Source organism: Dermacentor albipictus, chromosome 1, assembly GCF_038994185.2.
Source record: "Dermacentor albipictus isolate Rhodes 1998 colony chromosome 1, USDA_Dalb.pri_finalv2, whole genome shotgun sequence".
NCBI classification, from domain to species: domain Eukaryota; kingdom Metazoa; phylum Arthropoda; class Arachnida; order Ixodida; family Ixodidae; genus Dermacentor; species Dermacentor albipictus.
In genome coordinates, this window is record NC_091821.1 from 246,639,546 (window position 1) to 246,666,949 (window position 27,404).

General features: G+C 49.1%; 1 protein-coding gene across 2 annotated transcripts in view; it reads right to left on the bottom strand.

Annotated features, from left to right (window-relative positions):
- The window catches only part of LOC135901344 (astakine-like), a 33,553-nt gene that overhangs the window by 4,386 nt on the left and 1,763 nt on the right, over nt 1–27,404 (bottom strand). For both annotated transcript variants that reach the window (XM_065431101.1, XM_065431100.2), the window contains exons 2-3: nt 8,260–8,333; nt 3,749–3,830 (exon numbers count right to left, since the gene is read on the bottom strand). In XM_065431101.1, the coding sequence (XP_065287173.1) occupies nt 3,749–3,830; nt 8,260–8,304 (127 nt within the window). In that variant the 5' untranslated portion in view covers nt 8,305–8,333. The remainder of the gene's footprint in view (nt 1–3,748; nt 3,831–8,259; nt 8,334–27,404) is intronic.

Below are 27,404 nucleotides of genomic sequence, written 5' to 3' on the forward strand. Positions count from 1 at the left end.
CATGGGACAGTGACGGCAAAGAAACTCGCGAGATAGTGTGGCATGGTTAAATTGTCAACACTGAAGAATTCACCCATCCTCGAGTTTGTTGCCGTTTTTTTTGGACTGTTGGAAGATTTGAACAAGTTCATATATATTGGCTCGTGCAGGGATCAGTACACGTCAAAGATACAATTTGGTTGTCACAGTAGTCTGGGAGCATTCAAGGGGCCCCTCACCAGGTTTGGCCATTGTAAACAAGTGTGGTGCGTTGATCACGTGGTGACAATCATGTATCTAAAGTATCAAACAGGGACACAGTCGCAAGAACAGTAGAAATTTCTAACGGAAGACTGCGTGCCCTTCCTCGCTAGGCAACCTCGTTTCCAATCGGAGAGTCAAGTTCACGTGCACAAATGCGTCTACGTAAGGTGTACTGTTTTGCCTGCAGCCTCACCGGCAGTATGTCATTTTGGCAACTCAACATTTCCCAGTCTCCTCTAATAATGAACAAATTTGAAAAATGCTTGCGATAGAATGCTCCCTAGACGCCGTGCCCAACAACTTTCAGTGTATATAACACAAATTTGTGATGTGGCCTGGTGAGAGGCCTTAAAACTTGGCTTGCAAGCCCATTTCAAATTCAGAGAGAGAAAAAGAACCTACGTAATTCTGTACAATTGTACTCTACTTATGGTTTTTTAGCAGAAACTATAAATGTGGTATTTTTAGAGCAGTACACCCTAGTATTTTGGGAAGGTGTGCACAGATAGTGCAGAATGTTGGAAGTTTCGCCCGAAGGCAATTAAAGCATTGAAAAATAGTGTATATGGTTTCAGGCAAAGGGAGGTTTTAAAGAAGTTTTGGAGTGGAGATGTATTGAAAGCGAAGCCAGGCCACCACCATCTTACTCGGGGCACGAAGAGACATCAGGGAATAGTGGAATAGAGGAAGCACCTTCTTTTCCCCTGCATGTTTCCGATGACTAATTTCGCTGTAGAAATCCTATTAAATGAATATCTTTGTTTCACCGGTTCTAGGAGGAGAAACCTTAATGCTGTGGCACATTTTTTTCTAAAGAGTTCGTGACATCAATACTTTGGCAAATATAATATTTTAGCTACAAGCAATGCACTTTTATTTTCCAATTACCCTAGCGTTCACATTTGTAAAACAAAGGCACTTGCTAAGTTGCGAGCGGACTGTAGCCTGCGGGCCACTCTAGGTGAAGTCGGGGCAAGCGCTGGCTTCAGAATTTAAAACCTCCTTGGTTTAAGGTTACAACGCTCGAGCTCCTCGGACGGTGTTCTCTACGCATCACGCAAAACTGAAATGCAAAACAGCGCCTTGCTATTCGACAACGTTGGCGCGCTGGGTAACGCCGGCAGCGGCCTCGCAGGCTCCATACCTCGATGGTGCATCAGCGCGACGGAAAATCATCGGCATCTGTCGGCATCCACCGAAAGGATTACATAGATTTAGCTTGACGTTTACTGTCTGTAATGTATGCATGGACCATATAGAGTGGCATGCACACAGCTGCTCAGTATGAGGAACGGTAGTGTGCTGTGTATATGTACGCACAACGCTCGATCATGCCAGCAGCGGAAGGCAGAACGCTGACGGTGCGTCCACTTGGCTTCGTAGTTTCTGCAGCCAAACGCACTGCGCATTTCTGGAAACCTCTAACCCGGCCTACATGCGCGAGCCGCGCATGCACCGTTGATACAGTGACAGCACAACGACGTGAACGTGCCTCAAGGGTAATACTGGCCGAGAAAAATAAAAAACGTCCACACACTCGAAAAGCAGGGTACGTTTACAGCTGGTGTGTGCTGTGTTAAACTGGCTAAATTACATTTCAGAGGAAGCTTCACCTCTGGAGCTACAGTTTAAAAGCATGGGAATGGGGAATTTTATTTTTTATTTGGCATCCACTGCACTGAATTTGACGAGATTCATTGCATTTAAATGAAAGATAACATCTACTGACTGTACATATATTTCTTTATTGACACCATTTATTTATATTGTTCACAAAAATTGCTGAAAGTCTCAAAAGGTTTAAGAAGACGAGCGTCGAGCTTACAACTCTCAGTAAAGGGAAAAAAAATAAAGAAAAACGTCACAATTCCGTAAACTGCACCTTTGAGACATCTAAAGCGGATAAAATGATGCATTATGCACCACCAAGATACATCTTTAATTTGGGAGTAAGACTTAGTCGAACATTTACGAAGCCTTTGCCAGATTCACATAAGCTAGAAACTCGCATATCGTATTTGTTCGCTTCAGATGCTCCGACAATGCGATTTAAAGAACTGTGAAATCCGTTTCTGGTGCACATTTACAGATTTGCAAACATTGTGCCGCAGATGTTTCGTTCTTAGCTTACTCTAGCAATTTCTGTAAATATGAGGCCATAAATAAAAATTTTGCTTCCTATAGTCGGTAGAATTCAGCATTCTCGCCTACAAATTTTCTCTAACATTCTCTCCTCTACAAATTCAAATTTGTGCAGGGGTTGTCTAACGAGAGCATTCCTGCATTTCAGATAGACGACTCCCTTAATTCGGCTGTTCGCTTGATTCGAACACACTGCAAAGGCACAGTGCAAAACCAGTCATTGCTATTGCAGGAAAACTCGTTTAGCTGGAACTTGAAAGCATGCCTCTTCAGTTAATGAGACCACACAAGAAATTCAGCAGACAGTGCTACGGTTTCTCTATTCGTGGGAAGCCATTTTATTTAAATTGATTTTTCTTTTAGTGGCCGACGCTCCTACCGTCCATGATCCGGCCGTTCCCGCTTGTTTCGTGTAGTAGTGTCGCGCTGAGGCAGCCTTTAAAGACGGCGCCTTTTGCTTCACGGTGGTTTGAGTTGTTCAAGAGCAAGAAACAAAATGAGATGACAGGCTACGTCAAGCAATAATAAAAAAAAAAAAAATGTGAGGAGGTTCATCTTGCTGCCGTTAATTCGACCAAATCGTGCAGTCATGCAAGGGTTGAGTTAACGGGTGTCGACTGTATATGAATAGGGACATTCCTCGAGATGAAGCTACCTCCCAAGAAGTGCCTTTACCTTTTACTATAACACACGAGTAATGAATTCACTATAGCCACCTGATATTCATGCACTTGGCTTGATATTTGGAAAGTATTCAAATGCACAACAAAGCAGCACATGGAATGACGCAGCTGTTCCAGAGGCTGCAGTTGCTTCAATATGGTCACGCAAGTGTCGCAGAAAACATAGTGGAGGAGGGAAAAACCGTTGTTCCGGACACCTCTGTGGTTGCATGGTTAAGTGTGAGCTTAATGGAGTAATACAAACGCACAGGCTGACAAAGACAGATTCTCCTGTCTTGTGTCATCAGTTCGCACATTACAGTCTTCGGTCGGCACAACAGGCTTGACACAGCACTTATATGAACTAGAAGAATAGAGGACTATAGTGTATATTATCTTTATTTAAGGTAAGGATTGGCTAAAAACATGACAAGAAAGCACGGACTATATGAGCACTCGAGTGCCCTATCTGTTTCGTGCAGTCCTTTACGTCCTGAACTAATTCACCTATCGCGGATTATTTTGCTGTGCCCTTGCGTCTTTCACGCTGCGACATTTGGTTGGAGGCGGCGCACATGCAGTTACAGGCGCCCAGAATCGGTGTGGTTACGTTGACTCGTACAGAAAAGTTGCTGCGGTGCATTAGACATGGTGTACTCGTATACTATTGTGCGTACCAAGCACTCTGGCGTCGCACTCACCGACAACGCAGCACTCGTCGTGGAGGCAGTCCTGTGGACCAGTGCAAGATTGCGGCAGCCGGAAGGTCCACGCGGTGCCAATCTGAAATCACGGGAAGGAAAATCGTGAACACGCAAATATTTGAGAACAGCGTCACTTCCTTCTTTGCGGGCTCTCTTTTCATATTTGACAAAGATATTGGATGGTAGCCTTAAGATGTTACCAGACCTGCTGTTCTACCACCTTTCACATGGTGGCAGTACACATGCACCGCTGCGGCACAGCGTGTTCTTCCGTCTGCCAGACCTCAGGTGCTAGTTCTTGCAGAGAATTTGTCGAAGAGGGGTTTCTCCCCCCCATTCATATGGGGTCATGAATTCGATGCAATGATGAAGTATGGGGTTTTACGTGCGAGAACCACTTTATGAGGCACGCCGTAGCGGAGGACTCCGGAAATTTTGACCACCTGGGGTTCTTTAACGTGCACCTAAATCGAAGTACACTGGTGTTTTCGCATTTCGCCCCCATCGAAATGCGGCCGCCGTGGCCGGGATTCGATCCCGCGACCTTGTGCTCAGAATTCGATGCAATGTCGTGTCATCCGCATTCCGACGCCTGGTGCGGACGCCCCCCGCGTTTCGTTACACACTGAAGGGAATACTACAATCCACATTGGTAGCAAAATTGCAGAACGAGCTTGCTTGATTACAGTCAGATAAAAAAGGGGGGGGGGGACGCGCGCATGTTATTCGAACTTATGGAAGCGCCTGGCTAATTCAGTTACTTTGCAAGTATGGTTGAGACTACATACAGCTGCTCGGGACGTCGGCCATGCGTGACTGAGCGCCTTCGGAAGCCTGCCTTGAACCATTGTGAGGGGTACTTCGCGAGAGTGAATTGATGAGGTGTAACAGCGACGCACCGTCTGCCGAGCTGCAAGGCGAGGGGAAAAAAAAGAAACCTGCGCGGGTTGCCTGGTCTACCATGCGCACATTTTAGCAGTAAGGACGAAAAGCAAAAGCCGCTCAGCGATAACGTGGGACTGCCCGAGGTAGCGACCCTGCCCGAGCTGCCGACGCGTCGTCGCGCCGCGCGAAGCGCTCGCTCGCCCACGTGCTTAGCGGCCGCGCCATCGGAGAAGCGAGTTTGCGACTTCCTTCCATACAGCCGCAGGGACGGAGCGCCGTGAGGTCCTGCCGTCGATTCCAGGAGGCAAGCTGGGGAAGAGACTTCGCACGGTATACAGAGGCACCATACTGCTTCAGTATTGTTCCATGGTGCGCTCATCACACTTATGTAGTGGTAGGGGGGTTCACGCCGCGTTTGGATGAACAGGCGTTGAGATAAATATCCTATCGGGCACACACGGTCATTGTGTGCATTCAAAATTTTCCACTGCAGTCGTGCTTGTTTGGATTGGACAAACCTTAATCCAATCCAAACAAGCACTGCGCTACATTTAAGGCTGGCCTGAACGCATATATCTCGCAAGATGAAGCTGCACAAGTCCAACCCGTAGGAACACCCGTTCTGTTTGCAGTGGCGGTATTCTAATCGCGGCGTATGTAGGTGCACAACGTGACATTTTGAGACTCTTCGCGGCGTCAAAAACTTCGAAGCGCGCAGCACCCCATGCGCCTAGTCGGTTAGCCCGCGCGTTGTATAGGTGCGTACAAGATATACCGTCGTTAAAGTATGCCGCGTGTAACATTTCGCTGTTTCGAGCCGACAAACATGCTCCCCCGCGGGAAGGTCGCTGAGCTGTCGCAGCCAGGCAAAGGCGTCGCACGCACGCCACCGCACTTCACTGGGGCGGTCGATTGCAATCGCTCAACGACGCGAACGAAGTTGCGTCAGCACACTGAGCAGCTTACACCAGGCGGCTCAGCGACAGTGGCGAACGAAAAAAAGAAAGAAAGAAGAGAAACGAGGATGGGTGGGAAGTACAAAAAAAAAGTCATTTTGTTCTCATCTTACGCCTTATCGGATAGGCTGCTGTCGCAAGGAGCGAATGAGACGCAGACCCCAACGGAATGCGGCCTCCGCGGCCAGGAGTCGAACCGGCGACCTCGTGCTTAACAGCAGAATGTCAGACACCGAAGCCACCGCGACGTATTTCGAGACCGCGTGGCCAACGAACTTCCAAGTGTATTGTAATCGCACCCTGATGTACAGAGCTTAGTCTCCGTTCGGGAGGAGGGGCTCGCAGGGCCGCGACCAGTGTATGGCGCGTGCACTCACGCGCTCTCATATATATCATCATCAGCCTGGTTACGCCCACTGCAGGGCAAGGGCCTCTCCCATACTTCTCCAACTACCCCGGTCATATAATATATATGTACATACATACATATATGGTGTCCCAGCTAACTTTAGCTAGAGTTTAAAAGTATGTTGACACGTAGCTGGACAGAATCTGCCGTCGCTTGGATATACTCGGGTTATTTTCATTCCGCCTTGTTACATAATTAATCCTAATGGATCAACTTCCCACATATAATTATATGAAAAGTGTGAATGAGAAAATTGTAGAGCGACATGAGAAATTCCCGCGAAGAGCCTAGAGCGGCCAGTCGCGTGGTAATTTCGCGTGCATTCGCGGGCTTCATTTACGCTCGGAAAAACATTTAAGTAGCACGTATTGAGCAACAGAAAGCCGTGTCGGGAGTTTTTCATGTCGCTCTACTATTTTTTCATTGACAATGTTCACTTAATCAACATGGAAATTATTGTGTTTAAGACTAATTATCTAGTTACTCGAAATTATTTTTTTCTCATTTCGTCTATCTCCAAGTGACGGCAAACAACATTACATTGGTGTTGACCAGCTACGTTGCATCCGCATATTTTTAAACTCTAGCTAAAGTTAGCTGGGACACCCTGTTTATATGACTGGAATGGCATTCCTTGTGATATTGGGTTTGGTGTGTGCCTTACTGGGGCCTTCCTGTTACTAAATGCTATTATACGTGACAGTCGGCTTCGTTACATTTCTCACAGGCCACAGAAGTGTTGTTCGGGACGTTCACTTTTTGTTTACTGGCGCTGAAGAAAGCTAATTTCAAGAAGTGTACGGAAGGCAACTTTCTCTAGAATTGAGCAAATTTTATGGGTGTTCTGTAAAGAAATATATGATTACGAGTTATATATTGTGGTAATAAATATAGTCTATATTTCGGGCATATACTTATTGTGTCGATTCAATCAATCATTTTGAAAAAAGTGGCATTTTGGAAACGTCTTTTCAAAAATAACTCTGGAGATAAAGCGTTAGCGATATGTGAACAAAAGCAAAAAAACGCAAAAAATGTCGCAGTTTCGCCCGCAAGGCGAAGCATCGATTGCGACAGCAAATTAGTAGGAAGCTATACGAAGTAAGGATAGTAGATTTATCGGCTTTATAAATTTGTAAACATTCTTTTGCTAAAAGAGCAAGCATGGTGTAACGCGCCCACAAGCAAACATGAACACATCTGATTCGATGACTGCGCACACGCGCTATCAAAACGGAGTGAGGAAGCGCGGCAGCAGCAGCGAGCGAATTGCCCTTCGTGCTGCCTCTCGCTTCAATGCGAACTAAGCGGCGAGAACACAGCGCACACGAAGCTATCAGCACTCGTCGCAACTAGGCTCTGTCCCCATCGCAGATAGCTTTCAAGATGGGGCCCGCGCGGCCGCACCATACGCGGCCGCCGCCGGAGTACATAACGCCGGATCGCGATTGAATAATTAATATAAGCATTGGGAGTGTTAGAATTGCCCCGCGTAAGGCAATACTGGCAATAAAATCACCTCCAGCGCTTGTCGAGTGGGTGCCGCAATGCTACAGTTGACCTGGGAACGAAGTGGGGTCGAGCCCCTTCAAAGAAAAAAAAACACAAGAGGGGGGGGGGGTGCTGCCCTGACTTTAAGCACTGCTGACGCCAAAACTTGGAATCCGCGTGGTATTTCGTAATGGTAACCTAAAATAATTGGCAACCGAATTTTTAGGTAGCGCACGCTGCGTGCGCTATCTAAAAATTAATTTTGCTCCCCCCCCCCCCCACTGTTTTTTTTTTCATTCTCCCGCGGCTGACATGTTCAAAGTGTGTATGCACACAATCGTCTGGACGGTCTCGCAAGGAAACTTCGGCCTCGGAGGCATCGTATCGCCCGTGGTGTTTTCCCGTAGTGCGGCTTGCCAGGTAGGTTTTTTTCTTTTCTTTTGCAGCGCCTGGCTCTGCGAGCGGGTCTGGTGTCCCGATTGCAGACGGTTCCCCGCCCAGCAGTGTCCATTTGCGCGCTTCGTCCTTGTTTTGAGTCTTCATTTCTCCCGAGTCCGCAGCGAGCTGTACTGCGTGATGAGGGCAGTATGTACGTTTAGACGGTAAACAACCTCGTGCTATGCGCAAGGCGAAGAGTATAGCCCGGCTAGGGTGGGCGTGGGAGTTTTTAACGCCCGTTATCGCCCGATTTCATCGGCACGTGCACGCGCAATTATGCGCGGGGCTTCCTTATCCGCTGTCCATAGAATACGTATACAGGTACTTACCATGAGGCACACGCAGAGCACTCCCAAGGTCAGTGACGATGTCATCTTCGAGCCTGGTTACGTACGGCGGCGATCTGCACAGCAAACATTGGGACCAATGTTAAAAAAATAATAACTTGTCTAATCAGAAATAATGACAGGGGGCACCAGGAGTGCGTTTCTGTACAGTGTCAAATTGCGCCAACTGTGCGTTTTTGAGCTAATTGGAGAGGGCGTAACCGCCCTAGCTGTCAGCCAATCGGCGCTGACAAAAGGTGGCGAATTTGACAGTATGGCGGAATTCTGGAGATTCGGGAGGAGCAACCCAGAAGAAAGTACGTCACATAATCGCTGGCTTTGTATTCTGTTTAAGATGCGATTGCAATGTACCAAACAAGCTCAGGCGAATCCTTTCACTTTCCTTGACAAATGACGTCTCAAGCGATGTGCGCTACAGGCACTATTTTTTGTTCAGGTGTCATTGCTTACCATTGGCTTTTAAGCGACGTTCAGTGATCAGGTCATGACGGCACGTGCGGGAAGTTGAGTTGCGAGACATGACCAACTCTCCTCCACGCTTATTCGCAGGTTACCTGGTTTCAAGCGGTGGCACGAAATTTTGCTTGCCGAGGTCGCGATGTGTATGGATCACTCTTTGCTAGTCTCCGCGCCCTATCCTTCCGCTATCATACCCATACAAAACACTCCATTAACGTCACGAGAGCACGGGAAGCCATTATAGACCCTCCGCCCCCCTCCCCCCCCACACACACAAACACACAGACGGTGAAGAAAAAACCAGATGAACGGGAAAAAAATATGCGTAGAATGATGTAAGAACATATAGCTCGCGCAAAAGTGAACGAGCGTGCATCGTGCGCCATCCCAATTCTCGTAGGTATAGAAGCAGGCGTACTCTAGACTTGTTGCAAACTGTTTCTTTCATTACTCGGTGTCACAAGATCTATTTAAGCAAGCGACTAACGCAAGTGCTGAGTAGCAAACGTAATGTCTATTGGTGATGGCGAAAAAGCCAATGTTACGGCATACGTGCGTCAGCGATCGCCAACTGTGAAAAGGATAAAAAAATTACCGACGATTACGTTACTTCCTAATGCGAAATTTGAGCGCAGCAAATAAGCTGTTTCACCTTTTCGATAGATTGAGGCAAAGAAATCGAGCTACACATGTATGCGCTATCACAGAATTTTTTTTTATTTTTCACACGTATTCCTTTAACAAAGACTCCACTAACAGTTCTTGACAGTCATGAAGGAAGCTTTGTGGTCGGAGAAATAGACTGATATATGTTCGACTTGGTACACCAATGCTTGATTCTCAAAGACGAGATCTATACAAGTGCCTCGCGAGGTTGTCACAGCCGTGGGACGCGTTACGAGCGAGAGGAACGGGATGTTCTCCCGCATAAGTGTTAGGAAATTGCTGTTTGTCTTTATGTCAACATTAAAGTCCCCCACTACTAACATCGGTGTGGATCGATGGACGGTTAATGCGAGTTGCAGGAAGTGCACGACGTCTTTCGTGAGTGGTAGCGGACTCACGAAAGCGGTATCAGTCGGTCGCTGCTAGCGCTGGGGGGATGAAAGGGGGGCGGAGCTGGTTACGAGGCCGACGACAATGCCGACGACGACGCGAAACCCAGGAACGGACGCCAAAGAGCCATTTGTGTAGCCAGCCCTCCTCCACAGTCTCTCCTCCTCCCTTCCATCATCCTCCCTCGCCCGGAGAGCCGACAGCGCGCATGCGCGGCGGCGGAGCAGATTCGTCGGCGAGCTGGTTACGAGGCCGACGACGACGCGAAACCCAGGAACGGACGCCAAAGAGCTGCGCTCTAAAAAAAAAACGTACCTTAACTATTTTCGAGTAACGATACGGAAGGCTCACTGACGCAGGAATCGACGCATTTGTTTCTTTTCACGAAAGCTAGGGAAATCTCAGCTGTTGCGGATGTCTTTTCAAGGTTACGCCGTTCCTCGAAGGCTGTGAATACAAACGCATATACGTGCGAACGTGGCTCGCCAGGTAACTGCTATACTATAGCAGGTTTTTATATATGAACGAGAAGAACGAACAGAGGGGCGCGATTTTTTATTAATCATGTCGTAAGAAACCAACGAAGACACCAACTTCGTTTGTTGGCTTCTTATGATATGATTAATATAAAACGGATATAGTATCGCACTCTGCCCGACTTCACACTTTGCTACCTACACTCGTCAAAACTGCGGTGTAGAAAATGTAGTTGTTAGACTACAGTATAGTGCTATAAAAATAGTTTCATGTAGGTGGGTGGAGCTACGTCAGATAAAAAATTAAGGTCACTGGGAAGGTAGATGACCAGCGGAGCTATAAATGTCGTGGGAACTTGTGGTCAAGGCTTTATTGCATCGCTCACTGTCAATCAGTAACGACGGCCACAATACCTTTGAGGTCGCTACGATATACACTGATCGGCATACTCACAACTGCAGACACATTCTCCGAGAACAAAACAATTACTAATTGCAGCTATTGAGCCTGTCGAGGTGGCCAAATCGAAATGAGCGAAGCGTCTCAACGCGCCGACTTGTCCGCAAGAAATTCAGAAGGGCTTGTCGATGCCGCTTGTCGATGCATGCGTCCGTGGCGTAATGGTTTCAATATCGGGCTTCCGTACTATAGAGGCTCCGTGTTCGAATCCTGCCGTCGGACAGGTTTAACAATGTCTACGTAATTATTTGTTACACAGTGCTTTGTTGAAAATGACGGGTTGACAAAGTCACGAGCGGCTTCTTCGTCCGCTTGAAGCCAGAAGGACGAAGTTTAGGGAAATCCGTGCACTTCCCCAAATCCCCATGCTGGCTCAACCGCCCCGATTGCAGCTCCCGTAGACACTAGGGCCGGAGTTCCCTCTAGTAATTGTTCTATGGAATTTTGGTGGCTTCTGAGCTTTCCTCTTGCTACGCCACATGTCAGCACATGCCTTATTGGTTTGCTCTGCCTCCTCGTATAGCGTGCGGGAGCTTTGAGGCACGGACATTGAAAAATCTTATGCAGCTCCGCTGTAAAATATGGCGTCTTGCGACACTCGTTCAACCGGTGTAGAAAAAAAAAAAAGCATCACGTCAAAGCTCGATATCCGTCCCCGAAATCTGCTAGAACATGTACCGTAGCTTGAGAATTGATTTGTCGAATGTGCTGCTGCTGTAAGGATTTTTGCTAAGCAGACAAACTCACGACTGCTCGGCTTCAGTTTAGCATTTGGAACGTGTGATAATGTACATGCTTTAGAAAGCCAACTTGTGAATACTTAACAAGCATGCACGTCACGATTCCTCACGCAAATAATCTCTGCTGAAATGCATAAGTGTATTTCAAAAGTCAGCGCTAACCTTCACGGGCAGTGTTGAACAGTGCTAGCTTTCACAGGAGCCTGTTTATAAAGATGTCCAATTAAAAAAAAGGAAAAATTACAGGGTCTCTTAAGACCTCCCTTGAGAGGTGAGCGGCGGGAGCCCACTCTTCCTCCGCTTATCATTCGCCTCTTTCTATTCTTTTTTTTTAGACGTTACTGCTCACTACTAAGCATTTTTAGCCATGTGTAATCAATTGTGGTCATTACAAGCTGTCGTTAGACATGTTAGTCATATCATAGTCATCAGTAGTAATTACAAGTCATTTCAGTCACTGTTAGTCATTGTCATTACTAAGCATTTTTAGTCATTTCTAATCAATAGTAGTCGTTACAAGGCCTCGTTAGACACATGGGCCATTTCTGAGTCATTAGTCATTACTAGTCAGTATTAACCTCTACCAATCTATTATAACGTTATCATTCACTAACTGTCACTATCAATCATTTTTCATTCTTTAATTTGTCTTCATATGGCGTGATGACGCTTCGGCGGACACTCCGGCGGTCAGGTCTGCTGACACAAACTTCACCATGAGCCTAGAAAGGCTTTCGCCTGAAAATTCACCGACGATTACGATACTCCCGAACCCGAAATTTCAGCTCTATACGCGTGTTCATTTCGCGACATATTGGCTGGCGCGGACAATCTGTCGCGTGCGGCACGTCGCAAACGGAGCGAAGTGCGGCGCGACTGCCTCACTAATGTGGAGATCGCGACAGGCAGCGCGTGGGTGACGCGTGGGCGCCACTCGTAGCAGCTGCCGCAGACGGACCTCTCAAACGACGCGCACCACTCTGGAGTCATCTCGTAGCCATCGCCGCCGCCCTACGCTTCTCACGCCCTCCTTCGCCGCTTTCCTCAAGTCTTTCATCCCCCGCTGTGTTCCGCGATCGCTTTTCATCCTTCACTATGCTCGTTCGCTCGGTTACACCGATGCTCGCCGCAGGAACGGGTGCGAAGAGCTGCGCTCGAGTAGAAATGAAACGGTATAATTTGTATGTGCGGCTACCTAACGCCTCTGTATTCTTTGCTAACGCGACGGCCAAGTCGACCAAATGCACTTTGCAAACAATTTCCTTGCCGCATGTGACGTAGGACGGACGCGGGTTCTTTGTAACAGGTTTTTCTTCGCCGACCGTTTTGTCATGCACAGATATAGTGGAGTCCCGTAACCTCGCGCTTTGTTTGGTGATGCGTTCCCTCACAGAGCAGGTCGTGCGGTAGCGAATTTTCCTTGTATCGAGAAGGGGCCCATTGATGCTGCAGAGACACCCCTTCTCGCGATCAACGGCATTGAGAACGGATATGGTTGCCTCATCAGGAGTTTGTCCCCGAGAGATAGACGACCCATGGCCGATTCTAAAACATCAAGTGGCGTTCGATTATATTGTTCTTCGGGTGTACAAACTATACGTGTCCGTCCCGTCGATAACGCAGCTGTTTTTTAGCGCCGGTACCTCTCCTGCCTGTATGCTGCGATAACCTTGACGTCACGTTATTGTTTATGGGGAGAATCTGTTCCGCATTCTGACATCTGCGCCACCGCACTGCACCCACATGAGTTTGTTACAAATTGCCAAGTCCGTTTCGGTTGCCGGACGCCGAAAAAAAAAGTACAGGAGGTTCGTGATATACAGTTTCCGCTGAAAAAAAAAAAAAGACATACAGGACGAGCGCTGACGCTACAGTCCTGCGTGGTATGCGTATTTACGCACTGCAAGAGGTATGTTACCCTCTACGCCTGCTGGTCCCGATTTTAAGGCATATTTCAGACGGTAAAAATTAAGCTATGGGATTTCACGTGCCAAAAATATAGGATCTGATTATGAGGCACGCCGCATTGGGGGACTCCGGATTAAGTTTTACCACACCTGGGTATATTTAACGTGCACCTAAACGCCGACGTTAATTCGATGAGCATTGAACCAATATAGCAACACGCCGTATTGTAATCGCAGAGACGCGTCATGTATGCAGCCGGGCTCCTCACTTGCGCATTCATCTGGTCACGCTGCGCCATAAAGCGGAGTTGCCGCCAAGTCCGCACGTGGGAGAATGTATATTCATGCAAGATTGAATATCAATGACGAGGGTCCCATTCCGCCAAGCACCGGAAGAATATTAAAGGTCTTTTTTCCTCACTGAAGACGGGCACATATCCAGTGACCCAAAATGGCGTCGAAGAGGTTAACTGAAATTCGGCCCAGTGACGCAAGTTGGTCTAAGGGTTGGTTTTGAACCCGGTTCACTCAACACAACAGCCCAGTGTTCGACCCATTTGACCATGGACTACTGAGTGACATAAGTTGGAGGGAACACACAGACCGCAAACTGGGTGCCATGAAATGCTAATCACATAACACATGTGCAACGCAAAAATTATCTCGTTAGATAGCCGCTGAACAAACTTGAATGAAGCTTGAAGCACAAAAGATGTATAATTAAACGAAATTCCGGAGTTTTACGGCCTCTACATTTTTTTCATAGATATACCGCTGAAAATGGGTAAATTTCAAAAGCGCAATGTTTACAAACCGCTTAACTACGCGCCAAAAAACGTTCTGCTTTAGACGGTTTAAACATGATTTGTTCGTTTACACCTTACGTAAAATTATTACACCGTTTACACGAGTTCTGCAAAAAAAGCTGTACGTACAAATTAGGTAGCGGCATATTTCAGACGGGCGACCGCATTAGATGTCTCCATGGACACACTTTCATAATTGTGATATAGTTATTTTAATCGCTGAGTGACAGCTGTAAACCATTATGTTTCTAGGTAATTACTTTGATGCCATTGACAGTTCGTAGATATTAATCATATGACAACGAACCTACGAAAGCTAGTTCAGCGAATGCCAGGAAAATCGATTTCGCCATTCTCGTGTAATTCAAATAAGATCATGTATAACTAGTCTAGCGGAAACGGAATCCACAAGGCGGCAAAAAGACGGACACGGTGCTATTAACCGAGTCTTATCGCGCGTGATCGATGTATGGCACTGTACAAAAGAACCGGGAAAAAAATCACCGCCTAAGTACTCCGTACAGATTGTTAACCAGCGAAGCTGAAACGTGCGGCCCCGGTGTTTATCACTGCATGGGTTAATACCGACAATTCATGAAACGACGGCTTCGTAGGCTGCAGGATCTTCGGTACGCAGTTGCTGCTGGCACGGTGTTCTTGGGCCCGGGCTGCAGCATCGACACGGCGTGGACGAGCTTGTTCCCGGTTCTGCTCGCGGCGATCCTGATCGAAAGCTGCCTGCTCCTAAGGAGTACGTATGACACGTGACATACCCATTTTGGAGCCGGAGAGAAACTGCTGCGCGCGCGCACGGCTGCGAGGAGAGCAACGACGTTACTACCGCCGCAATTAATCCACCACCACCTAGATATAGCACACGGGCTTTTCACTCCGATCGATGACGTCGTGTTACCTGGCCCGACTGCCATAGAATCTAATGGGGATGCTCCCGAGTAGGCAATAGTGATTTTGACGTCGCCGCTGTCATCACAACAGCCTTGTCAATGGAAATTTCGGGCCAGGTAGCATGACGTCATGGATCGGAGTAAGCAGGCCTTGTGCTACGAGGTGGTGTTGGCTAATCGCACGCCTCTTTTTTCGCGCATGCGCATAGGGTTGCACCGGAGGAGTTTTCGGCATACAGGTGACCGACGGACGGACGAATCGGCTAGCCATATACAACTTTGCTGTAAAAGAACACTAAGATCTTCCGTGAAGCTTCCGTTTAGGCCGCGAAGTATTTGTGCATTTTCGCAGAGCTCGCATCACTAAACCTTCAGGGCAGGCGCACTTGTCTTTAATTTGCTCTTACATAGAAACCTTGTGCGATCTTCAGCAAGATGAGTAGGAGAGGGGCGGTGGGAATACGACTCGCATGTTTACCGGCCCGGTTTCCTCGGGACGAATGTGGCCATTACGACCGGCCAAAGCTGTCCGTTTTGGTGAAATGTATAAGATCGCAGCGGGTGCTTCCTGCAAGCGAGGCGAACGGCTGTCATTACGGTGCAGACAATCCCTGTATGTGACGCGAACGATGGGGTGGGTCTGCCTTCGGGCTCGGTGACACTGTCACGACACGCGCCTGCACGGCATATGCGCCGGCAGCTGGCACGGACAAAACGTTTGTCTTCATTTCCCATGACAGTCGGAGTAAAGAGGGGACGAGTAACGTGCCCAGTAGCCGCAGTAACGACATTCGGACTGTTGACTCGGTCACAGTCTGCAACACGGTTATGGGAACGCGCTATTTGGGAACCCATGGAAACGAAACTGCGCGAAAAACAGATGCATGCACGATACTGTCACCGTCTGCAAAATAGTCATCCTCCGTCCGATTTAACCGAGCACGTTGAATGTATACTCTGAGTGAGCAAGCGCTTGATATGGAGATTACTATTGAATGGGGTGATGAAAGGGGGGGGGGGGGTTGATGAAAGGAAATGATGCAAGGATGAAAGGAATGATGCATGAAAGGAAGAGCGTGTCCTTGGCCAATTAGGAGGTTCGCTCGCGAAGGGCGCGTTTTAGATCACAAGAACGATTAGGGGATGCCATGGTGAGTGCAATCCATGGCGGCCGCCGAGCCCCGCAGGCGGAAGCGTGGTGGGCCGATAGACGCGGAACGAATAGCGCAACCAAGATGAGAGATTGCCTGTGGTGCGAACCATCCGACAGGGTGTTTTTTTTTTCTTTCTTTTTCCGTGCCTGCAAAAGTTGAGATAGGCATCTGGCCGTTTCGCCAGCGAGGCATCCAAAGAAGGTTGGAGAAAGAAATCGCTAGAAGAAAGCTCGGCTGAAACACTGCAGGCGCAGATAAACAAATAATAAAAAAACACTATGCTGCAGGCGTCATGGGGTTCCGTTTTTCGCACCGGTCCACGGTTGCCTGAACAGTCGTCGGCACAGCAGGCGCGAAGGAAAAAAAAAGGAAAGCGCAGTTTGGGTATATTTGACAGTCGAAGAATGCAGAAGTTTCTCCCGCCAAAAAGAAAGACAGAAAGAAAGAAAGGAATAAACGTTATGCGTCTCCCATTTAGCCATCCGTGCTACAAAAAATAGTTTCCTTACAAATGCCACCGGCACGAAGAAGAGGAGCCCTATAGCAAAAATGAGCACGCCATGGGCACCGACCGCACGTACGAGCGGCCAAAATAGCCGAATGCGGGGACGGGTAGTTTGAAAACGGAGTTAAAAGTAATACACTGACCTTGTGCGCAAAAGTACCTCGTTGCCAACATTTCTCTTTATGTGTGGGCGGCTCGTTATACTGTCGAGATGTACCAGGAAAGGCTGAATTGATCACTTCACTGAGCGATCACTCGCACTTCGTCCGAGTCGAACCAGCGTCAGAGGCAAGCGAAGCCGGGAATGTAGACACAAGGATACGAAAGGCAAGGAGGAGTAGAGATGACGCGATTCGCTGCTGGCGCATGCATACACGCTCGCTTTGACGGACACTTGCCGCTGCGTTCTTGACCAGATTTGAAACCCCTTGTTCGTTTTAGCAAATAAATGCCGTTGTAAGGCATAGATAGCTTTGAAGTATGAAACAAAATATATTGGGGAGCCATTCCACTTTGCGAAAGTGGATGCCAGCGAAGCTGTATAGCCGCTCGAAATTGCCGTGCGACTGGCCGCTCGAGGCACTTCGCGTGTATTCGCGGGCTTCTTTCACGCTCCGAAGAACACTTATGTAGCACGCATTGAACAAGAGAAAGCTGTATCGGTAGTTTTTTCATATTGCTCTACAATTTTCTCATTGACACTTTAATCTATTAATATTTGGGAATTGATTAACTGAGTAATTACGTAATTAGGCGGAATGAAAAAAAATAATTTGAGTACCTTCAAGCGACAGCAAGCAACATTACCTTCGTCCTGTCCAGTTATTTTTTAAACTCTGTACGAAGTTAGCTAGGACATCCTGTATACACAGTGGATATCACAATTCCGTCTTTCGTTTGGGCGGCACAGACACGCCCACAGCCGGTAACATTGCCATCTGCGAGTTAAAGGTGCATGGTTGTACATGCATATTGTCCTTTGCGTATATGGCAATGCCTCCTGCTCGTGAGTCCATGTGCTGTTCACAAACGAGTCCAGTATACCCATATCGACTTGAAACTATTTATCTTTGATTTGATTATTAGCGGCGGGGTGCTTGAAAGCCTGCTTCACCTTGGCCGCGGGTCGGCTCGGCATTGCGCTACAACCGGGATCGGCCCACATTTTTTTGCCTACTGACACGACAAATGTTTTGCGGGGTAGAGGTATACAACTTCGCTGCGAAAAAAAGCCCACCCCTTTTACAACGGGTTACTGAGCGCGCCACCAGAATTACGAATGCAGCAGAGAAGGGAGAGCAGACCCCCTGCACCTTGCACGCAACGTGGCTCGGCGGCAATCCCGGCTACGCAGACATTGGCCTGCAACTCGTAAGCAGAACTGTACAGATATGAATCGAGATGCGTTCACATACCAGAATTTTGCATTGACGCTATAACAAGTACATTAACGTCGTCGACACTGGGGGCACTCGGAGTCAGTGGGGTACATAGAACGTTTTGTATGCGGGTATAAGTGCTTGCCGGGCCGCGCACACGTGCTCGGTTCACGGGCCGGCCAGTCACGGTCGACCCAGAGAGCAGCATCGGACAGCGCTGCGCGGGCAAGGACAGGTACGCCTGCCAATAGCCGCGTCCTCAGCAGTAGCCGCTCGTGAAGGATGACCGCGCGTACGCAAGAGCTGCTCTCTATCCCTGGTCATTAATCTGCAGTCACTAAAAAAGGCACAAACGCGTGGTGCCGCCCGTGCGTCCGCTTTCGGTTCGTGGAAATGAGCCTCGAGTTCGTTAGCTGCTGATATCTTTCGCCGTTCTAGCGTGCCAATGCGCTACGGTTCCCGTCGGTCACACCTATGTCTACTGCGCACATGTGCGCGTGTCCTGTAGAGAAGGTAATGTGGGAACGTCAGGACCTACCGCACGAAAGTGACTGGGCTCTAGTCGCCGTCTCTTCCACAAATGCGCAGCCGCCCTGGCTCGAAACGAAGTCGTCAACTATACCACGATTAGTGGCAATATGGCCGATCCACCGGCGGATCCTTTACGCGCAAGAGGCTGTAACGATGTACAGCTATAGGGTAGCGTACGTAAACGTTTCGCTTATATACAACGGCCTCATAACGGGCATCTAATGAATGAGCAATATAATCTGATCAAGTGCAACAGAATACCTCAGCCTTCCTATAGCACTCCGCGCCCTCTGTTCAAGCGGACGTGCGCCGAAGAGTTAAAATGAGCCACGACGGGCTCACCTTGTCGCGCCAGGCCCAAATCGCAGTAGTGACACTGACAGTCCAGGGGCGAAGCGACGGCAGCGCTCATTTGCACAAGCGCGACCAAAGCGTGCCGCCGAGTCAAGGCCAGCCCGGAAAGGCCGCGGGAGGGAGACCTCAAGGCCAATGACCCTGGACGGACGCGCGACTGCCTACGGGAGGTCGACCGGCGCGCCCGCCGGGTCGAGCACCTCTCCCCACCCTTTCACGGCATCTGCCGCTGCGCAGGGCCCGGGCCCTGCTGATGGATGCCCCCAACCCCCACCCAGGCTGACAGGCCTGACACACGGAATCGCCGCGCCTAGGCCGGCCCGAGTTTATGGGCCGAGAGCGGCGCCGTTTAACACGACGTGACTGGGCAGCCCCGTGTGTCCCGAAGTTGGTTGCATGTTTCGCGTCTCTATTCGCCGATCTCGTGCCGGATGCGCGAGCCGTAAAAATGTTGCTTTCTCCCGCGACCGCCAAGTTGTGCTCACGGACGGCACGGGCGAAGAGCGCGTGGCGCCTGCGTCAACCACAGGGGTGCTCGGGCGGAGTCACCGTGCGCGCTTCAGCCGCTCGGGTTTAGGATTCAGTTCAGGTCCTCGAAAAACTCTTGCTTGGTGTCGCCAAAAGCGAGCCCTTTGCAGTCGTTCTGCGGTTTTCGTAGGTAATGATCGTGCAGAGAGAGAGGGAGCGAGCTCACGGTTTATATGAACAGGCTGGGGTTTGTTGTGGCGTGCAAGATTTAGTGACAAGTTCTTCCTGCCATATTCGCACGTTACAGTCCTTAACGAGACTCGGTCATCCGATGGAATCTCGTCGTTCACGACTTTCGTTTTTCTTTAAGCAATAAACACTGCGATATTTTGTGTGACCCTAGCTTTGGACCTTGCCAGCAAATTGTTCCCGCCTCGCGGCTGATGGTTTCCGAACGACCGCCCGGACAAGCGCTTCCACGACGCTTCTGAGGCCAGCATTCCCGCTTGGGTGCCGGCGAGCTCACGCAGAGAAAACATTGACCTTTGTTCGTTTTTTCTTGTTCCACACGTTTACAGTCGCGCCATTTCGTTACGCTTACGGCTGGCAAAAGGCGCCAACATCACCTTGGCCGAAGCGACTTCTCGGAAGGCGCGTGAGTGAAATGAAGCGCGTGTTCTCGTAATGAATGCTCTGCTTCTCAAGCCAACGGGCAAGAAAAATACATCAGCGAATAGCAAACGCTCAGTCTAGGTAACATGTAGCTTTGACCGTGGTTTTATAAGCGCTCAGGAAGGCGGCCTTGACGGGCAAGACCCGAGGCGTCTGAACAACGGCAGTGCCTATACTCGGGCAAGCGCACTCTTATTTTACTTTGAAGTGGGCTGCCTCAATGCGCATGTAAGTCGTCTGAAGTCTGGCGCCCGGATTATAGTATACATGAGAGACGCTGAGGTGGGGTTTTCGGATTGATTTTAACGATATGGAGTTCTCTAGAATTCAGCAGATGACGGAAAGAACTGCCAAGTAAATGTGTATAGCGGTGAACTGCTGGTGTATATATGCATATCGTAAAAAAAAAAAAAATACTGACGCATGTATAACAAAGCTACTGCAAAGGTAAAATTAGAAAGGCTGGAGGGCCGAAACTTCTAGCTTCTATGGTAGAAGCTCACGCGCTATTTTACTGCGACATGCATCACAACCTGAAGGCCAGCAATAAATTTTTAGCGTGAAAGTTGAGCATTGTGTCGTGCTCTTCATTTATGTATAGTCGTGAGCAATACGAGTGGGAACACAGAATTTGAGTTCAAGAAGAAAAAAAAAAGAAGTACTCGTGATGAGCAAATTCGAATGTTACTTTGAATATGCAGCAGGTAGACCTCCCTCTAACATTTGTTGAATGAAGCACTTTTGCACTTGGGATGCGTGTTTCGAAGACCATTCTTTCGGTTCCCTTTCATATTGCTCGAGAGGTGTACGTGTGTGCCACCCGCTAGCCATCAGCGCGGGCAGCACTCGCGCCATTCTCTCGGCCTCCGCTGCCCACCTTCTCCACAACAGGCTCTCGTGCTTCTCCACTAATCCTCTACTCCAGGCTGCTATACAGTAGCACAAATATAGCTCTCCACGTGCCGTCGAAATCGGATATTAAGTAGCCAGCTGGAGAAGCGACTCTTACGCGGCCGAAGGGGGCCGCATACCAGACGACAAGAGAAGAACGAAGCTGCGTGCCAGTCGGATCGCAGTAAATGCGCCGTGCATTGCTCGGTTTGACAAGTGCTCGCCAACTTAAATTGATTTTTTTTTCCATTTGATACCGCCCTGTCTCGAGCGGTTGTCATGCCACGCAGTTGTCGCGGTACACTGTATCGTCTCAGTCGTATATAGGCTCGAGTCTTCGACCGGCGCAAGTTGGTTTTCCAGTGTTTTGTTGAACTCGGACGATTCCTCGTCGCGCATGTACTGGATTTAGGTTGCCAAGCTCGTTCGATGACGGATTAGTGAAGTGATCCGTTTGGTTCTCGTACGGCGGTGCGGGCATGGCAACGGAAACGAAAAATTCCGCTTTGTGTGCTCTCTATGATTAAACGGTTGTTCCGTGAATAGAGCACGGATGTTCCTATAAGAGTTGATCCTATGTTCCAAGAATATAGCTGGAACAAAACGGAATGTAGAAGGAGGTTTAGTTTCCGATCACAACACTTCTGTAGGCGGCACGCAGAGTGAGCCGTTTCCTGCGACGTTAACCATCCATACTTTCAAATAAACAGTCATGATGCGCATGCGCAAAAGGCTAAATATCCCAATGGTTGGTTTGCTATAGTAAAAGCGCGAACAGGCTGTGGGGTGGAGATAGTGAGGGCTGCATGTGAATTGTTTGCGTAGATTGAAAGGTAACCAGATTGCGCCGTAAATGCATTCAAATTCATTTAGCAGTCGAGCGAGAACATATGTCACCCGCCGTGTTGGCGTGATGACTCGTGTTGCGCTGATAAAGCCAAGGGCGCGCGATTAAATCGCGGCAGCCACATTTCGACGGGGGCGAAATGCAAAAACACCCGTGCACCGTGTGCACGTTAAAGAACCCCAGGCGGTCAAAATTAATCCGAATTTCCTCACTACGGCGGGCCTCATAGTCATATCGCTGTTTTGGCACGTGAAAACCGAGAATTTAAGAACATTTATCCACGATGATCGTGGCAAGCGAACGTCAACACGTGAGCGTCTGCAGCGTGGGCTGAAATAGACGACGAAGATACAGTATGCACACTCATATGGCGACAAGCGACATACAACGCAAGAACCTGTAGCACGAGTTGAAGACGACACACTGGGCGGACGCTGCAGACACAGCAGCCAAAGAAACGAGCAAAATCTAGCGGCTGGCGCGGAGTGTCGCCATCTGAACCTAAGTGGCAAACGTGCCCCTTCGCTGCGTCAAAAGGCGAAAACTAAGCAGTTCAGCCGGCTCTCCTGTGTATCCGTGGTCCAAGACGTGTGTTGAATTCTGGGAAATTTAGGTTGCGTGAGCTAGCTTATGTATTCCGTCTCCTCGGCTATTAAGAGTCCGCTTACACCTGCGCCAAGTGAATTTGTTAGAGCTGAAAGCGCCTTACGATGGAAAATATTCCGGCTATATTTAACTTGAAACAAAAGAAGTATGATGACATCTAATCGTTGGGCTGGCTTCTTGCCCGTGTATGGACTGTTTTCTTCAGGTTTCACACCGTTTCCCGATAGTAGTACACATACGCCAAAATCTCTACTGGACCGATTTCTTTCGAGTTGCGCCACCATCGGAATGCGGCCGCTAGGACGGGAAGTAGGAGCCGTAACTTCGTGCTGTGAGGCAGATCATCATTCCGCAGTCACTGCATCACCGCAGACACCGAGATTCCGCGGCACATATATATAGCTGTGACGTGCTATTACAAGCGAGTTTTTGGCAACGGTTGGGGGCGTTTGCGCGCGGAACTGCTGATGCCTGTAGTTGCATGCGCTACAACCGCAATGCTAAAGGAATTTTATCATCTGTGGCAGGCGTCACACGTTGTGCTTACATAGGCGCTAGCTAGCAGTGCCCAAGCCTGGGTCAGATTCTGCTCCAATTACATTCCTTCCGAGCTTTACCACAGGCCCGAGCAGCACATCTCCCGTCATAACTCGGATCGGCCGGCGCGCCCGGAGTGGTAAGAATGGAATAAGTACCGAGAGAAAGTAATCGTGGCTCTTCTGTATCGCTGCAGGGGCAACTGTCCGAAGTGCGGCGTAGATCGCGCGTCGCAGCTTCCGGGTGAATAGGTTAGCGCGAGCTCCTCCCTGGAAAGCCTACATTGTGCAACGCCCTGCTCCCCACTTCAAGGTCGTGCTCTCGGCGTCGACTGAACGGGGACGCCGCTGTCGTTATTGGAACAAAGCGCCGCGTTTTTTTTTTTTTTTATCTTCGGCGGCGCACTCGAAAGGATTGCGCCACCGGATGCAACTACGCCGAAAGAACGCCCCCTCCTTCGAGCGGCATGCCGTCCCTGCGCTGCGAGAGACGTCCAAGTCTCCGTCTTGCTTTTATAGTTGCATTTACGGTGCTTAATGTCAATTCTTTGTACGACAAGTTGACGCTACGACGTCGCTGTCTGCCGGCATATGAATCCGCACTCTCTCTCTCTCTCTGCAGGCACTGGTCCCTCTTTCTGGCGACGTGAATGCGCCGCGTTACACACGTTTTGAGGGGCTGAAGCGTATCCTGCGGCCCTACGGGATGAAACCTGAGCACCGGTGCATCCAAACTGGCAATCCGCGATTGTATATAATCAGATGGCGCGAAAGCCTTATAGCGCTTTGCTTACTACTGACCTAGGGTATTCAGCTTCCTCGTTCAACGTATATAGGGTCTGTCCTGAAAGTAATGTCAGTGAATTTATTGCGACGCGACTGTACGTCGGAGCGCGGTCTAACCAGTTCAAACTGGTAGTGGGGGAACCCAGCTAAGCAGCGCTCCATCGCTCAGTGTGCTCCGAGCATCGGAGAGCGTAGGGCGAGCCTGTCCGTGAGAGTTGTTTTTTATTCTTGTGCAAGTGAAAATGCAGCGCTGGTTAGAACAAACATTTGCGATCAACTTTTGCTTGAAACTTGGCAAGACCGCTGCGGAAACTGTTAATATGCGCAAGACTGCTTACAAAGAACATGCCCTGTCAGATCGGCAAGTGTTTTGGTGGCACAAGGTCTATTTGGAAGGCCGGGAAGAGGTCGACAACGAGGACCGTGCCGGACGGCCATCCACGACCACCACGGCTGACAATGTGACGCGAGTGAGGGAACTGTAACTCAGACCGACGAATAGGTGTTCGTCTAATGGCCGGCACGTTAAACATTCCGAAAACTCAAGTTCATGAAATCGTTACAAACAATACCGGCATGCGGAAGGTGTGCGCAAAAACGGTTCCAAAAGTGCTCACTGACGACCAAAAGTCACACCGCGTTGAAACGTGCAAAGAAAACCTCGACATATGCAAACGTGATCGAAAATTTTTGGACAGCGTCATTACAGGGGACGAGACTTGGGTATTTGAATGTGACCCGCTGACCAAAAGGCAATCATCGGAGTGGCACATGCTATCGTCCGCGCGCCAGAAGAAAGCCAGGATGAGCAAATCAAAGATCAAAATCATGCTCATCGTTTATTTTTTTGTTTTGACGCCCATGGACTGGTTCATCACGAATTTGTAAAACCTGGAACTACTGTGAGCTCCAAATTTTATGTGGAAGTCCTCAAAAGACGGAAACGCCGAGTTCAACGCATCCCGCCGGACAACGCAGACAACTGGACGTTGCACCACGATAATGCGCCGGCCCACAGTGCCCTCATCGTCACCGACTACCTGGTTAAAGCAGAAGTGCCAACGATCCCCCAGCCCCCCCCCCCCCCCCCCCCCCGACTTTTTCGACAGTGGACGGGATCAAAGCAGCTTGTACCGCAACATTAAAGGCCAATCCGGAGGAGAACTACCGCAACACATTCGGGAGCTCGAAGTCTCGCTGGAGATCATGTATCAACGCAAAAGGAGAGTATTGTGAAGATTTTTAAACGCTTGTAACGATAAATGCAATAAATGATTTCTAATGGCCTTCCTTACCGACATTACATTCAGGACAGACACTGTATATAACAGAAGTGGTGCTGGTGCAGTCCCCTTTCTATTGCCGTTTTGAGCAGTGAAGATGAATATTAGTCCAGGTTCGAGTGCTATTCATGTGCTGGCTCTCTTTCCTTTTAGAGCGCGTCCTACATCTGTCATTGCATGCTGAATACGCCGGTTATTGTCCTCCTCCTGTCTTCCTTTCCCGTGTCCTTGCTATCCTTTTCCCTTTCGGGCAGCCGGGGGTCGTGCCCGTTTCGGAGTCAGTTTCCAGCTCGCCTTATGTTTTCATTTCAAGTAACAATAAGCACTGATCGTGCGGGTTCTTTTCCGCACCCTTTGTAATCTCTTTACACGTAAACGGAAGTCGTAACAAAAGAAGCGTGTCCCGTCAAATATGGCCTCTTAGTGCAGCAAAATTGTGCACACTTCGCAAAACCAGCTAGCCCGAATTAAAGACTTCCCCGTGTTGCGGCCCTGCGTAGTTTTGTCAGACGAATTCACGTGAGCCGTTGTGCACGTAGACGTACCCACCGTGGTTGCTTAGTGGCTTTGGCGTTGCGCTGTTATAACAGCACGAGGTCTAATCGCTGGCATGCACATCATGTTTGCACATGGGTTAGGAGGAGGAGATTTTAATGGAGGAAGTAAGAGAAGCCGACCTGGAGAGCACGTCTCTATAGCCTGCTACTCATCACCAGGGTGAGGGGAAGATACAGGGAAAGAGCTAGATGGCAGATGACTATGTTACAACTACAATGAGCTACTTTGTACACGTTGTACGCGCCGCGGTGGCGTATTTGCTTCGGCGTTGCGCTACTAAGCCCGAGGGATCGAATCCCGTTCGTGGTGGCCGCATTTCGGTGGGACGAAATGCGAAAACGCCCGTGTACCGTGCATTGGGTGTACGTTAAAGAACCCCAGGTGGTCAAAAATAAGCCGGAGTCCCCTCACTGCGGCGTTCCTCATAATCGGATAGTGGTTTTGGCACGTAAAATTCAAAAAATTACTTTTGACTGTAGAAGTCTGAAAGCCGCCCATGAGGCGTCTTTCTCAGTCGCGCGCTCTTCATGAGGCACACGTCACGAGCTGCCGTTGGCGGAGCGCAGTTTTATGCTCAAATCACTATAGGGAACTCTGGTGCTGCGATCGTTCAGCTGCACCATGGGAATGACGGGCAGTATACATCGACTTCTCTAACCTTCGTTCATTGGGCTTCAGAGGTTCGTGCAGGTTCATTACGCCTTATCGGCCTTTATTAGACGAAATTTTCTAGCGATATTTTTATTTCTATACGCACGAGGTCAATAACTATGCGCACATGCACAACCATTGGGGATTTGTGCATTGATAAAGCAATATTTTGCCGAGAACAATCAATTCGCGAAGTGACAAAGTCGTTTGAAGGTACAGTGAGTAAGTTTAGGTAAATAACTGCACTCATCGTTCCTATGCATGCTGAACCCACAATGCTTACAGATCCCGCAGATACTATAGCGCTACATTTCCCTCTAATACTTCTTGCAGAAAACAAACTAATTTTGAACACCGGTATAATTTTGAGCACCTGCAGGGGTTCTTTAACGTGCACCCAATGCACGGTACGCGGGCTTTCTTGCATTTCACCCCCATCGAAATGCGGTCGCCGAGGCCGGGATTCGATCCCGCGCCCTCGGGCTTTTTAATGCAACGCCATAGCCACCATACGCCACCACGGCGCGTGGGAAACACGTCGCTCGCGCATCCCGAGAAAAAAAATACACGAACGCGAGGGAAAGGGCGTGTGCCACACTGCGAAGCTTTGCCTCGAGCAATACCGTTCTCGGCAGGAGTCGCTGCTCGCTGTTAAGTCAGGTCGCATTCGGATTTCGAAAGCGATAACAGCAGCAGACGGGCACAGAAGCACGAGCACACGGCAGAGCAAGAAGAATAGAGCGACCCCGTCCGCCTTATTCGTCTTTTACAGCCCCCTTGAAAGAAACGCTTTCTCACAATAGTCCACGGCCCCGCGGTATAGAGACGCACACTTTGCCTGTAACTCGACCGTTATAAGGCAAAACTTACGGGACTGTACCAGTACAGGGATGTGGACAGAAAGGAAATGTTATTCGAGGAAAAGCTGTGACGTAAGCAGCAGCAGTGCCTCCTAGCTCTTCCCCGACAATCGGTAACTGCCAGTCACATCCGCAGACGTCTCGCCGCTGCACAGAAAGAAATGCTGCTTCCGCGTCCAAAATTTGGAGCCAAGTGCCGCGCCGGAAGGCAGGCGCCTAATATCTAGTCCTTCCACA